Source organism: Ciconia boyciana, chromosome 1 (genome assembly GCF_034638445.1).
Source record: "Ciconia boyciana chromosome 1, ASM3463844v1, whole genome shotgun sequence".
Lineage (NCBI taxonomy): Eukaryota > Metazoa > Chordata > Aves > Ciconiiformes > Ciconiidae > Ciconia > Ciconia boyciana.
The window spans coordinates 108,075,326-108,090,236 of NC_132934.1; the positions used below are offsets into that span (position 1 = coordinate 108,075,326).

The 14,911-nt window shown below is 38.1% G+C and overlaps 1 protein-coding gene across 8 annotated transcripts in view; it reads right to left on the reverse strand.

Annotated features, from left to right (window-relative positions):
• Window positions 1-14,911, reverse strand: part of ROBO2 (roundabout guidance receptor 2) — a 538,871-nt gene that overhangs the window by 20,511 nt on the left and 503,449 nt on the right. For 6 of the 8 annotated variants that reach the window (XM_072886085.1, XM_072886059.1, XM_072886097.1 and 3 more), the window contains exons 23-25: window positions 13,686-13,946; window positions 10,213-10,424; window positions 317-499 (exon numbers count right to left, since the gene is read on the reverse strand). In XM_072886085.1, the coding sequence (XP_072742186.1) occupies window positions 317-499; window positions 10,213-10,424; window positions 13,686-13,946 (656 nt within the window). The remainder of the gene's footprint in view (window positions 1-316; window positions 500-10,212; window positions 10,425-13,685; window positions 13,947-14,911) is intronic. The other 2 variants (XM_072886099.1, XM_072886076.1) reach the window with 1 other exon arrangement.

Sequence of the window (14,911 nt, forward strand, 5' to 3'; positions counted from 1 at the left end):
CTGCATGGCAGAATTAGTGATCTCTTCACCGAAATATTAAACAGAGCACATGTCAGTAAATCTATAGTAGAGTCAGCACAGAGGGAAACTGCAGCAGATTGAAGGTACAGATTAAAAGCTTGTGCTATTCACTACTTCAAATCACTAAAAACGAAACATAATGCAAAGTTTCATTTAAAATATACTGATAAAAATATCTCCATCCACCTTATTCCATGCATGTTAGACAAGTATGAGACGCAGGTTCACTGAAAAGAAGAGAAGAATAGGCAGAGACACCCTTCATGCAGAAAGCATCAACTTTGAGTCTACAAACCTGTTCTTGTCAGGCTGGTTCCATCCAGCCTAAAACCAGCTTTATCTGCTGCTGCAACCAGTGCTTGTGCAAAACTGCCGCTGGTAAAGATCGAGTCATCTGAGGAGCTACCTACACTAGATCTATGACTAGAAAAGTTACGATCCTCATCAGACGCAGAACCCCATCCATTTACCATTGAACCTAAAAACAAATGTAGGGGTCTAGTGAGTTGTGCATATTTGATATTTTTTGATCATCTAAAGCTTAAAGACCCACTTAATATGTCCTTTCTCAACAGGAAACCCAAAATTCATTTGACAGAGCTTGGTACAAAAGAGCAGTATTCATCTAAAGCTTAAAGACCCACTTAATATGTCCTTTCATGACAGGAAACCCAAAGTTTATCTGACAGAGCTTGGCATAAAAGAGCACTATCAAAGCTAAGTGGAATTTCATTCATAGCTTGCTCCATGTTGCTTTGATCCTGTAAACAAAATGATACATATTCTCTACAAATGTGAAGGCTCCATAATAAATTCTTTTGAAAGTTAATAGATTTTCCCAGGGATTGAAATGAATGTGATTTTTTTTTTTACTTGACTTATCATAAATCAGTATCTAGTTTGATATTTGCAAAACAAAGTCTTAATTTAGGACAGCACAAGTGTAAGTCTCGGTAGATATGGCTGAAGTCAGACATGGGCTTCAAGAGCTATCCTGAACAAGATTGGCATTATGTAATTTTCTTAATCAAAACCTTAAAATAGATGAGCAATTTTAATGGCCTGAAGAAAGCTGACCTGAAGTAGTTCATTCTAGTGGATTAAAGTTACTTTTTTAAAAGGTTAGAAATAATTAACATTCAAAAGCAGAGCAAATATATACTCAAATTTAATACTGAGTCAGTCTCTAAGCCAATGCTGGCCTCATGGTACCTTCTAGCTATGGATTACCACCACTACAGGAGAAGAAAGTGATAATAAAATCATAAAAATTCAGTCAGAAAACCGGATACCGGAAAAAGCACATGAAAGAAATATAGAAATCTTGACATAACTAAAATGTAAAGACTAAAATAGTGAAGGAAGGATTCAACTTATGTGCTCTTCATTTATATTTTCTTTTATTTTTTCCAATGATCAAAAGCATTGATCAGCTACGCAACGTGGCAGTACAATATGTTTTCAAAAGTTATTGCTCAGTTCAGATTTTTTTTCAAAGTACTGAAATTCTGTTTCTTTTGTGACTTCAGATGGAGTTGATGGTGTTCTGTACTTCTAAAAATCATGGGTAAATGACACAGGGTAATTCTACACTGTGCAGTGGAGCAAGAGGCAAAGGAAACTTAGCTAGCACCAAGTACCTAGCTTTGCTCCAGGAGCAGGGCAGCCATGCTGATTAGTTACCAAGTCCAGCTGAGGTGCAGAGCTACCAGCCAGCTTTTGAGACCCGAGCGGCTGCACGGCATTGCATGGTGCTGTGTAGACATAGCGTATTGTTCTGAAATAGCACAGGCACCTTTCCTGAAATATCTGAAATCTGCTTTTTAAAAGTGGCATGCATATGTAGAAAAAAAACCAACAGTGAACCTGTGAGAATCTGCAGAGAACTGGTTTTCAAAGATATGAAGATACATGTGCAGAGATACATCAGGGCCCTGACTTAACTTTTCAGTTAGCACAGCTGAATTTATGTAAATGCACGTAAGATGTGTAGCAGTGTAAGTCATGTTCTTCAAAGCCTTTTTTTTAATCCATGTCCAAGAAAGTATTATTGTGTTCAAAATTGTAAACTAGTAAATCAATAATGACCTGCTTATTAGTACCAAATTGGTAGGCTAATTAACTAATGGTGGTATCAAATATGAAAAATATCCTGCAAAAATAAGTCATGAGTACAATAAATGAATACTGGAATTTAGTCAGTAGCACGCTGCACCACAAAGCCCAAGAACAATGGATTATCTGGTGATGCTGCAGTGACCAAACCTTTTAATGTCAGCAAAGTGGCAGGCTATAATAACAAAAGTCTATGCACTCCTAAGATACAAGAAAAGAAACCAAAGAGGTCTATGGAGATCTGACAGGCAGAAAGTGTGTTAAGTGCAACAGAGAGTGACAGAGTTTGATTCTGCCTGCCAAGAGCACACATAAAATTGTTATTTTCCAAACAGACTCGACCTGATGCAGACAGATGTAAGGAAGCCTAGATAACAGCAAGGGAAGGCTAAAACTGAATTTCCTCTGAGAAGAGTTTCTGAACTAACAATCAAAGTGCGATAGGACATCATAGAGAATGGAGAGTAAAAAGGCTTAGCAACAGTTATTGATGATGTATGAAAAGAGATACTACAGATAAAACACTTCATGAAGATGTAAGAAAATGAAATGCTATAGCTGAGGACATTTTCAAACAATTGCTTATCGACGTATTCTGCAAAATATTTAAGCACATGCTGAAACATAAAAATATAACTACACCTACAGATACCAAAGGACAACACTCGGGTTCTAAAAATTTAACATGTATCTCGTTAGTTTCAGGGCCTGAGGTTTTGTACGATACGTTCTACTCTTTACATAGAGACATAAAAAACATATACTATACAGAATAGGCATGGTTTTCAGTATCATAGGCACAAGACTATGGACATTTTAAAGGAACTTAGGTTGGAATTTCCATTTGCTCACATTGCTCTGTCTGTTTGCTAACCAATCACTCAGCTGTTACACAACATACAATACACATGATAATTTGGATGGGATGCTTTCAGGGTATATCTAGGAATAGTTGCTATTTTTCACCTACTCTTTGAAGGGCTGGGCTGAAGTTCATCCAGTCCAAAAAAATAATCCATGTTTTAGGTACAAAATATACTAAAAAGCTGCAAAAGCCCATAATGCTTTCTCCAATGTGTATGCATACACCTATCATTCTACACACTCATAGACATGCCAGGTTTTCCTAAAAATAGATAAATTTTAATTATCAGTAGAGTGCTTTTATCAGACTGCTAATTTTTCATGTTAAACCTACAGAAAAACCCTGTTCCTGAACTCCTCTGCATTCCCATGGACAGCAAGCATTAGCAAGGATAGGAATAGTGCACTCTGCCCGTGGGTCGCTTCCCCTTCCCCTCTCCTCCAGCAGCCGTTAGGAGGGACTGCCTCTCAGGCTGGAAGCGTAGCTCAATTCTCTCAGGGATGTGAGCTTTACTGGGACATCAACACAGCTGACAGCTAAAGCAAACAATGACCCCACCTGGAGTATTGCATCCAGGGGTCTTGTGCTGGGGTCCCCAGCACAAGAAAGACATGGACCTGTTAGCGCAGGTCCAGAGGAGGGCCACGAAAATGATCAGGGGGCTGGAACACCTCTCCTGTGAAGAAAGGCTGAGAGAGTTGGGGTTGTCCAGCCTCGAGAAGAGAAGGCTCCAGGCAGACCTTACTGCAGCCTTTCAATATATAAAGGGGGCTTATAAGAAAGATGGAGAATGACTTTTTACCAAGGCTTGTAGTGACAGGACAAGAGGCAATGGTTTTAAACTGAAAGAGGGCAGATTTAGATTGGATATAAGGAAGAAATTTTTTACAGTGAGGGTGGTGAGGCACTGGAACAAGTTGCCCAGAGAAGTTGTGCATGCCCCGTCATTGGAAGTGTTCACAGTGAGGTTGGATGGGGCTTTGAGCAACCTGGTCTAGTGAAAGATGTTCCTGATGCTCATGGCAGGGGGGTTGCATTAGATGACCTTTAAAGGTCCCTTCCAACTCAAACCATTCTATGATTCAATGATTCTATGATACTTCTGGTTGTTGGAAGCAGAGGCAAAACTCTTTATAACTCCTGAAGTCAACAAGCTACCGTGAGACATATACAGCACCCACAGCTGTATGTGACCAGGTAGAATCATAGAATCATAGGTCACAGGTAGCTAAGGGCGAAATCTCTACATTATTTCTACTGGTTCCTGAGCTATTCAGTTTCCCTGCATAAACAATTTTTTCCCCACCAAAACTTGGAGCAGTAAAACCCTTTGCCCTCCAGAGGTGCGGATGTTGCCCAGAAGGCATGGGAGTGCTGGAGCCCAGCCTGGGCACCTCAGGCCACCATGCAGCTGCATTAACGTAGCACACATGGTGACTGCTTGTTTAAAGGCATCCACTGGCCTCTTGTTTTCCAAATCAGATGCACATTTGTTTCTCTCTGAATAAAGGCAGAATAAGAGATACTGATGTCCCTTTCAGCTCAACTGTGCATTTTGAAATGGAATGAAGCAGGCTTTTAGTGTCTCCTTTACATGCAGCTCACTCTGTGTTTTCCAAGAGCACATTTGAGTTTTTACACTTTCTGGCAACTGTAAATTTTACTCTTGCTGACAGCAGCAGTAAATGCTTTATGCAGAACAAAATCAGCTCTGTGAAAAGTTGAACTCTGTTTTCTTGCTCCATAAAATATCTCTTGGTGCTAACGCAAACAGAAAGCTTCTTTGCTCTCAGGGAAAGGTGAGGGGAATAGAGGTGCTAGCTTCTTGCAGACTGCATGCTACTGCTTTTAGTGGCATTTTGCAGGCAATAAAAATGCTGTTTTTCTTTGTAAAGTGTACTCTTGCTTTGCTTTAAAAAAAAAAAATCTAATGCACTTGTGAAGTAAAAGCTGCTCACAACAAACCTAACACTTTTGAAAATTCCATTAGATACTTTTCTGTACGTACCAAACTCTATGTGCATGCTTAAAGTTAAGAAATTATGTCACTGGGACTTGTATGTGTATGCTTATGTGCTTTCCTTCACAAGACCATTAAGCACATGCTAATATTAAGCCCCTGCTCCTCTGCAGGTTTTTTTGATGGAACAGGGTTAGACTGCTTAGGTTTGTGAAGTATAGATGAAGTCCTTAGGGACTGATGCTACTTCAGCTGAAATCAGTTACAGAATTCCTTTAGCCTTTGTACAGGAGAAAGACATTATCATCTTTTGGATGTATCTGACTACTGTCATGATTACAAAGAAAGAATGTCCACCTATTTTGGTGGAAGTGATGGAATAAAAGGGGTAATAATCATTGTATCATTCAAATAAGAAAGAATAATAGAAGGGGCTGAATGCAGAATAGAAATATGATCACACTTCAAAAATTAGACCTGGTCTTATACTTTACATTGTACTTTGCTATAAATGCCCAAATATTTAAATTCATACACCTGAAAGAAACGCTAAAGTTTTAAAATTTTTATTTTGGGGCAGGAAACACTAAACAAAAGGAGGTAAAAGTCACGCATACATACTTGGCACTTCACAAGTCCAACCATAATTAATGCCCTTCATAAACATTTAATGAAAAATGAATTTATGTCACTTAGCCAAATGTATTTGTGTTTGCATTTTCAATCTTTCTAGGTTTTTTGGTTTCCATATTGCTGAAAGGCACAAAAATTTCTCAAATTTATTCAAGCTGTTAGAAAAGAAATGCACACAGAACATTAAGTAGTTGCTCAAATGTTGCTGAGCAGTAAAATACTATGATAAAGTGGCATCTTGCTGTGTCTCTATTACTTCTTCAGCACTAAAATTAATTTATGATCAGTCATCAATTCATTTACATGTCGTTTTATGCTAAATCCATCGTTGCTGATGAATGCATATCCCTAGATCCATTAAGCTAGAGTAAAGTCTGTGCTTTATAATATGACCCTGCTAATTGTTGCATTACCATTTTTATGAGATACAAAAAGTAGCAGTTTCCTATTTTCTGAGCACATATTTGATCCATGAAACACATTCTTCCTATTAAATGCAATCTGTCTAACTCCTTATAAAATAGAATCTTTTGCAATAGGTATCCCTAAGCAAATCAATATAAATATTGAACTCTGCCATGGTAAAATATGGCTCATGAAAATGATTTTGTGTAATTTTCAAGAATTATTCCATTTGTGTTCAGACACAATGAATGAACAACTTTTACCATACAGACAGTGATCAGTGATTCTTTTAATCAAGACCAAAACATGCCAAATAAGGGATTTTCTTCCTTGCTGAGCTGTACAGCCTATGGAGATCTTTATAATTTCAGATCTATATAATTCTATTGAAAAAAAAAATTGTTATCCATTTGCAGTGCTACTGTTTACAAGAATATCTCTCTGCTTATATCAGTTTTTATCAGTTAGGTAGAAAAGGGCTTGTTCTAATTTCCATGCTAGGTAATGGGTGTATCTATCTCTCCCCTCAGCCAAAATGCACCAGGACTGAAGACATAACAGCTCTCACTACCAGCTGCCCTGGTGGTGCTGGGGGAGGAGAAGATAAGGAGAGGGCAAAGAAACCCCCCCAAACCATAATACTTTGATCTGACAAAACCTAGTGTTGTTCTTCGTGATTTCAGTGAGAAGCAAATTAATTTCTTATACAGTCATCATATGCAATTAATTAAGTCTATTAAAGTAGAATAATATAACAGACTCTTCGTGACCATTCATGCCATAACTCTGCACAACAATTCATTATAAAGGCAAACATTAAACATAAGCAAAAGAAAAAACATATATCAATATGTCTCTGAAAGCAAAAATAACCCTAAATAATTATGAATTAAAAGTCAAGTGAGCAGAAGTTTTACAGCTGCTTTTCAGTTCTTTCTTCTTTTTTTTTTTTAATTAGAATCAGTAACTCAGTATCCTAACAAACCATGCTGGGAACGAAGAAAAACTTTGGCTTTAATTTCATATTCTATCCCACAAACGTTCAAATCTAAACCTCCATCCTTGAGTTTTCTTTGCAATATCTGGCAAATGTTAAGATATAGTTACTGTGCACTCCTCCTTTCTTTTCACTTTATCATACACGTCAACATTATGTCTCTGCCACCTGCAAAGAAAAAAGCTTAATAGCGCAGATTAAATCCTTGTCTGAGTCTTCAGTTAGCTGTAACTAAAACTCAAGGGCCTGGAAGACAACCTGACTTTTAAACAGTTTAAAGGAGCAACACTGTTGTCTTAGAGGAATTTAGCAGTTTGAGCTCTGTTCACACAGCACCAGTGTTTCCCCTCAGAGAATCCCACATTTGGCGTTGGATGAAAACCTCGGTCTCAGCTCAGCCATAAAGAACAAAGTACCATTTCACTCTGAGAGTGGGTATCTTCAAGTCATCGCTGAGGCATGCTAACAGTACAGGGTGAGGAAGCTCACCCTGCTCACCGTACAGCAACTCTATTCGGAGGAAGTCTGGACCAAAGGATGTCAGTTTAGATTTCTCACAAGCACTGAACTCACAGGACACACTTCAAAATGTGCAGAAATATTGCTTCATCCAGGTCAGCTGTTCTCATTTACCTCCATTTTTTAATATAATGTTTAAAGGAGTGAAAACATGGTATATAAATACCTAGGAAAATGCTGGTTTAAGTCACTAAAAGCCCTATGAAAAGAAGTAGCTTATATTTTCTCAGTGCAAGGAAGAACAATTCAGTTGTTCTACAGTATTCTAAAAGCAATCAAATTAAAGAGTGAGAAACAGCTTAGAAACAATGAATGCAATTCTTTATATACCCTCCTTAATACCATTAAACACAGCCTGGAAGAGTTAACAGAAACAGATACACAAAAATTAAAATTCTCTTTTGAAACAATTCCTCCAGGTATCATAAGCGATTTCCTTTCACCCCTCGGAAAAAACAAGCCCAAAACAAGCCCTCAGAAAATCGAGGTTTTGCCTATATAGCAACCAGAGAAAACAGAAGTAGTTTTGTTATTTGAAGAGCTTGCCATTTTACAGACCATTTAGACTAACACTCTCAATCTATTTTTGTAAAGCTATAGTTTCCTAATTGTTTTAAGTGTTGACTATAAGCTATGGGGACACTCTGTCATTTTGCTTCCCTTCCAGCTGCACATTCCCTTCCTGCAGTGCCGGCAAACACCCTGCCATGTGGTTAACCAGATCAAGGAACAGATCCAGCCAGTAATTAAAGAAGAAAAAGAAAAAGCAAAAGAAAAACCTTAATTTTCAGCTGGATGAGGCCACATCAAGATAGCGGTAGAAATGAGTGGGAGTGCATTTAGATCACCTGAAGTACACTCCCAGTCTACATTACCAGGTTCTGCCCAATTTCTTCCAAAAAAATACACCAGGAAGTTTTTAACACTCCAATAATTAAACATTTAACACTCCACTAATTAAACAAGATTTATAACTGTTATAACAAGCTTGAATGTTATTCATAAAAGGATAAATTGTAGTAAGCACAGAAGTCTATGAATTGGAGCAGAAATGCAGCTATTCCTTACTTTGCACTAGGTAGGGTGCTCCAAGATATTAGGTGAAAATGCAAATGTGAAAAACATTCATTTTCTGATTTACAGATATATCAACATTGACATATTAATACATACCAAATGGAAAATATATAGCAACCTAGGGTTATTTATTTATTTATTTCTGTACTACCAGTGCAAAACCCTTACTGCATTCCTAATGGAAAGGTTTCTGAGCCATTAGTGAGATATGCAAAAATATGCAGAATTATAGCCTGAAGGAGATTACACTAGAAATTCAAGGGAAGTGACTTAACATACTCATGCGCTAATAAGTTAACCTTCTCAATTCAGGGATTTAAACTTTAACTCTATGGCCTTCAGTTGAATCTGGATTTCAGATCGCAGCAGCATAGATAAAATTCTTAAATCTTAATTAGTTTGGCAAGCAGTCTGACCCTAGGGTGAAAGAAAACCTGGAAAGTGGGATTAAGCTATACACTATTTAATTCAACAAGGGAAAAGAAAAAAAAATTATAGGTATTGATGCTCCATCACTGTCATATTCCTGCAGTGTTTTCGGAATAGCAATGTTTAAGTAAAGGTGCAAAATCCTTGGAATTTCAAAGGTCCAGAACAAAGAGATGGAATTCAGTGCTGCTACGGTAGTAAGTTGTACTGAGCAAGTCTCCCTTAAGGTACAACTAAGAATCAGTGTTCTTCCATTGAGATCAAAGACTGAAGAAGCACCCACTAGCTTTTACGAGCTATGAACACTATGTACATTTGGGTCTCCAGTACAGCTGTACATTATGGATGTGTATTATATAGAGGCCCATTATGTGTATTATATAGAGGCCCAAGTTCAACTTAAAGGGAAATAGACTGCTGCTTACAAAAAGTACATTATATCCATACAAAATCTGTATCTTTAAAAAAAGTATCTTTCACTGCCTACATTTCATCAACAGCAATTTTATTCATTCAGATTCTGTGCATTAGTTTACCATGCCTTTCTAGGTCCCCTTTGATGATCCCTGTGGTAACTTTCCAAGGCATGCAAAGGACGAGAAGCAGTGAAGGAAGGAGTGTCAGAATAATTAAATATCTTCACTGAAAGGGAACAATTACTAAATTCAGCAATACAAAGTAGGTTCAAAATACACATTTTCCTACATAAATGTTGTATTTACTCTACAAATAAATGTTGTGCTGATCTAACTACACCTATTCTGAAGTCTTTTAACTTCCCTGTGTTCATCTGTGAAAGCATTTACCCAGCAAAATATCTAAAAGTGCTTTAAGATAACATTTTTATGCTGCTCCTGATTTATGAAATATATATTCCTAAGCTGAGGTCTTCCCCCTCCTTTTTATGTAACTGGCTTACTTCTCCAGTAGAGTGAACTTTTCATGAAAGCTAGGGTATAATTGAGTTTTCTTTCAAGTCGTTAAAGCTTTTTAAAATTCATGAATTTTCTTATCATTTTACAGCAAAGCAAAGTATTTTCAAATCCTTCTTTAACTTTAGTGTTTAATATTAACACATTTTAAATGTTACAGAAATAGAGTGGAATAAATTTTCACTTATAAAGTGTTTGATTGATGATGTACTTTACTGTTAGGAACAAGTTGGTGTCACTGTTAACTGTGTTTGGTTACCTGTCACAGAGCTGTCTAGATTGTCCATACTGGAGCCTGGAGTATGCTCTAGACCTCTTAGTGGTCTACTGATTTCTACAGTTTCTTCTTCAATATCATCATCATCATCATCATCTGGAACATCTGTTTCCAAATCTGAAATAAGGTTTCCAGATACATATCCTAGGGGCGGAACTGGAGCCTGAGGAGGTTGTGTATTGCTTTGGATGTGCCTACAAAAACAAACAGGAAGATGTCATCAGAATGGATGAGACTTTGTACCCCATGGTCAATAGAAGATAAGCCTTTCAATAAGTCCTTGAGTAGACTTAAAAAATGTGCTTGTTAGGTCAAACTCAAGAAAAGTCAGTTTAGTTATTCACCGTAGCTTCTCATACCAGAGAACCTGAGCACTTTCTGGTCTTAAATATACTTCCCCTCCTGTAAGATGGAGAAGGTCAAGATTGTCCTTTTACACATGAGAAACGATGTACTCAGAGGCTATATAAATAGGGTAGGAAGTCCACGGAAAAGCACAATTCTGAATCCCAACCTAGCATATAAGTGTCTCACCCAATATTCCACCTTGCAAATCACACATTGAGCCAAAATTAAATTTCACTCCTTCTGCTTAAACAGACTCAGTGCTCTTAAGTAGAACTCACCCTAAAGAGGAGGAAATGACCAGTAGGATAGAAGAAATTTGCAAGTCCAATGAACCCATTAGCAGCGAGGCCTTTTTATTTTGCTTTATTCCAAGTAGTTTAATTGATTTAATTGCAGCAGTATTAGGGCATGCATGTGTGAAATTACTGCATGCAGCAATCACAATTAAAAAAATAAAAACAAAGATAAAAAACACCCACAGGATAGCTAAATGGCCAAAGGCAAGCACAGGACTTGGAGTTTCATTTGCATGGTTTCTCAGAGGCTAGAGAGGAAAAGAACAACCATCGGTTTTCAATGCAGCAGTAGAGGTACACAGCAAGCTGTGCCAGGGGACCCAGGCATAACTGGCCTTGGCATAAGAGCATGTACCACGCTTGAAACTTCTAACTTAGGCACGTGGGAATCCTTGGGTGGCTGTTCATGAGGTGCCATGACCTGATTTGAATCAGCAGTGCTCTGGATGGGATCCAGGATTCTGCTGGTCTCTTGCTTGGACACCAGCATAACAGAAAAAAGTACAACTGTCACCTGTTTGGTCACCTAGCTTTAATATATTTTCAATGGAAACTTTGTGCTGTATCATTGCCTACACTTGATAAGTGCAGTAATTCTCTCTATTCAAACAGTCTTTTTTTTTTTTTTTTTTCATAATGTAAATCTATCAGATCTGAGAATGTCATGGTAAATGTTATGTACCACTGGAATCCCTCTCCACCTTGATGTAGGTTTTAAATTATTGCTTATTCTGAAGTTTAGTTGCAAAACAAATGCTTCCCTTCTGATATACAACCTCCTTCTGATTAGCAGTTCTTGAATACTTTTCTGCCTGGACACCAGTGAGCTATGCAGTGTTGAAAACACTGAGCTAAAGGGCACTACCATCTAACGAACCCTCAATAAACAGTGTGATTAGCTCCCCATCAAGCAAAATACTTAAGTATATGCTTAATGCTAAGCATGTGATAGAACAATTGAAGTCAATTTCTCATGTACTTGTAGTTAAGCATATACTTAAGTGATTTGCTGGATCAAGGCCATAATGATTATGTACTTTCCAGTAATCTCTAATGTGCTCTTTCTTAAATTTCTAGTTGGCTGGTCTCTGTGTTTCTCTTCTGTTACTCCTACAGTAACCTACTTGACAGGTCTCATCTTGTTCTTTTGTTTTCCCGCCTCTACACTGGACAGGTTAACTTTGTGAAAAGAAAACTAAGAAATCTTCCTTCCCACTTAAGACAATGGAGAACTTTCCACCGACTTTGAACAGCATTTGCTGAATAGCATGGTATCTGTCCAGCCAAGCATTAAACAACTCCATGTCACAACTACTGCAAAAATCATTTGTATTTGCAACTCTCAATATTTGCCCTAATACCTGTTATAAGGTCCTAGTATGAAAATACAGGTTATCACCTCTATATTTTTTTCAGAGTTTCAGGCTCAATTGTTGTGACTTTACACAAGAGCAACGTTAAAATCTGTATACTCCTAAGCACATTATGAAAGTTCCCAATCAATTTTCATTTCTCAAAAAAGGGAGCAAGACCTTTCCTGTCAGCTGCAAGAGGCTTTGCTACAGAGTCCTACTACATTGTCCACTCCCAGACTGGCTCCCACGGTTTGTAGGGCATAGAAAGGGTAACAGCTGCAAAATGCAGCAGCAATTGACTGCACAGACAGGGTATGCATCTGTGTGCTGGCTCAGAAGTCAGTTACCTTCAATAGGCCAGGTCTAGCTGCTGCCTGGGATTTGGGTCTGTCCCACAGGCAGGCTGGGGTCCGTGCTTGGCAGCACGGCACTGCAGCGGGACCGAAGTACCCTGTTGATTGAGTGCAGATTGCAGACAAGCCTCGAGGCTTCAACAGTGTCCAGGGAAAACAGCTGGCTTTGATTTGGCACCGCCTGCCTACCTGCCTGATCTATTTATGGTAGCTCAAGCTGAATAACTTTGTGGCTTTATTTACCAGCGAAGAAAGGCTGCTCAACTGCTGGCAGTGCGCCATTCAGTAACTAGCTCTGCTCCTCTCCTCTGAGATACGCGGGCTTTGTCTGGATAGAAAAGTTGTAAAAGGACAACTGCCGCTTAGGGAACATCCAGAAAGCAACTGACCTTCACCGTATCCCCAGCCTGCTGCAGTTGACAAGTTCTTTTTCAGTCCCTGAAGAGATTGCTTCTGTTTGTTTTGCAGGGGAAATGTTACTGTGGTATTTGCTTGCTCTTCCTTTAAATAGGCATAAAGCACTCTAAAACGCTAGGATCCATTTTGTAAATTCTAACAACTTCCTTCCTGATATTTCTGGGGTTTTCCCTATGAATCAGAAATTTTCATGGCATTTCAAATTACAGTCAGAGATGCAAATGCTTCATTCTCATGTGACACAGGGTAAAAGCTGCTACATAGCTATTTCAGGTGACTAGCATTATTTTTAATCAGGAATTTACAACCTCCATATTTTTGAAAAATCCTAAAAAAATTGTATCTTTTGCTAGCCTGAAAAGAGAGTATTCCAAACTGTATAAAAGTTGTCAGTAGGTGGGTGTTAACTACGTAGTTGAATATATGTAAAACTGTAGAGAAATATTATTTTTACGTGTTTTTAGCCAAGATTTAACATATTACCAAGCATTATGGTTTAAAAAGCACCTACTAATGTTTAAGGCCTTCACACTGTAGATACGGTTTTGCTATTTATTCTTCCATTTTACTGCTTTGGAAACATTACTGAAATGCTGTTGAACACAGTCAATATTTATGTCATCAAGGAATAAATTATTATTATGCTTTCATTTCCCAGACCGCAGGTGCCCCCTTCAAACATTTACCATGTCTGTTTTGCTATATCAAACTGGTAAGCCCTAGTTAATTCGTCAAGGTGGGCTTGGAGCATTGGCTGCATCTCCTCTCGTGGAGAAGGCGTGAGGGTTGCAGTTGACTGTTGCCCAAAGGAGATTGCAGGTGATGAAGCTACTCCTCGGACAGGAGGTGTGGGAACACGATCATCATCTTCTTCAAGCTCATCTTCCATGCCCTGATGTAGGTAGGTCTGAACTGGCAAAGGCGGACACCAACCATCACTGTCATATCTAAAATAAAAACCAAGTAAACTTAGTATGTACCAAATCTCATCTCTGACATGCAGTAGGGGGTGTACAGGATTTCTGCTACAGTTTGAACACTCGCATGCAGTGTGAGCTCTAATATTTATTGAAAATAGGGTCATAATTGCTTAAATTCTCCTTACTGAGTCTGTTCAATTTTTCCCACAACTGCTAAGCAACTTGAACAAGATGTGCAACAAAAAAATTACTGATCCATTATCTCATTTGTTAATGGTGATTAGATAATGTTACGCCACAATCGACAACAAAAATGAACTCACTTCCTGGATCATTAACTGAGGAGAAAGCATGAAGATTGACCTAGACACGAAAATAGCAGCATTCTTAAAAGGCAGAGCAAGCTTTATGTAGTTGCACTTATGTACTTCCATACTCCCATCCTCCCCTTTATTTGTCTATACATTTACTATTTGTTTTTATTTTAAATAAAAAGCTTAAATAAAAAGCTATGCTTTCCACATAAATTCTGGTCTTACCACACTGCATATAGGTATCTCCTGTGATGTGTAATACATTCATGTTGCAGCAGCACTGACCCTAAGCATATGCTATGTCACAGCACCAGCTGATAAGATACATTAGCACACATTGACAGCTCCACAAGCACCCCACCTCCTAACCAATCTTTACTGGGACTTACCTAGACAGTGCTAAATTTCTGAACACTTTCAACACAGCTGCACAAAGTAAATTAAAAGATTAACAACTACCAATATTCTTCAATACCAAATTCTTCTCTCTTCACATATGTTCTGATAGGTTTTTGTGGTTCAATTTTTAGTCTTATACCAAAGGTGTAAGAGGTGAGGCTACATCTGATCAAGGCTAGAAACAGAAGCTTTATATTCTACTACCACTTCTTATGTAAGCTTTTCCAGCAATTCAATCCTTTTCTGTCCTCATCACAGACCTTTCAATTCAGCGTTGTA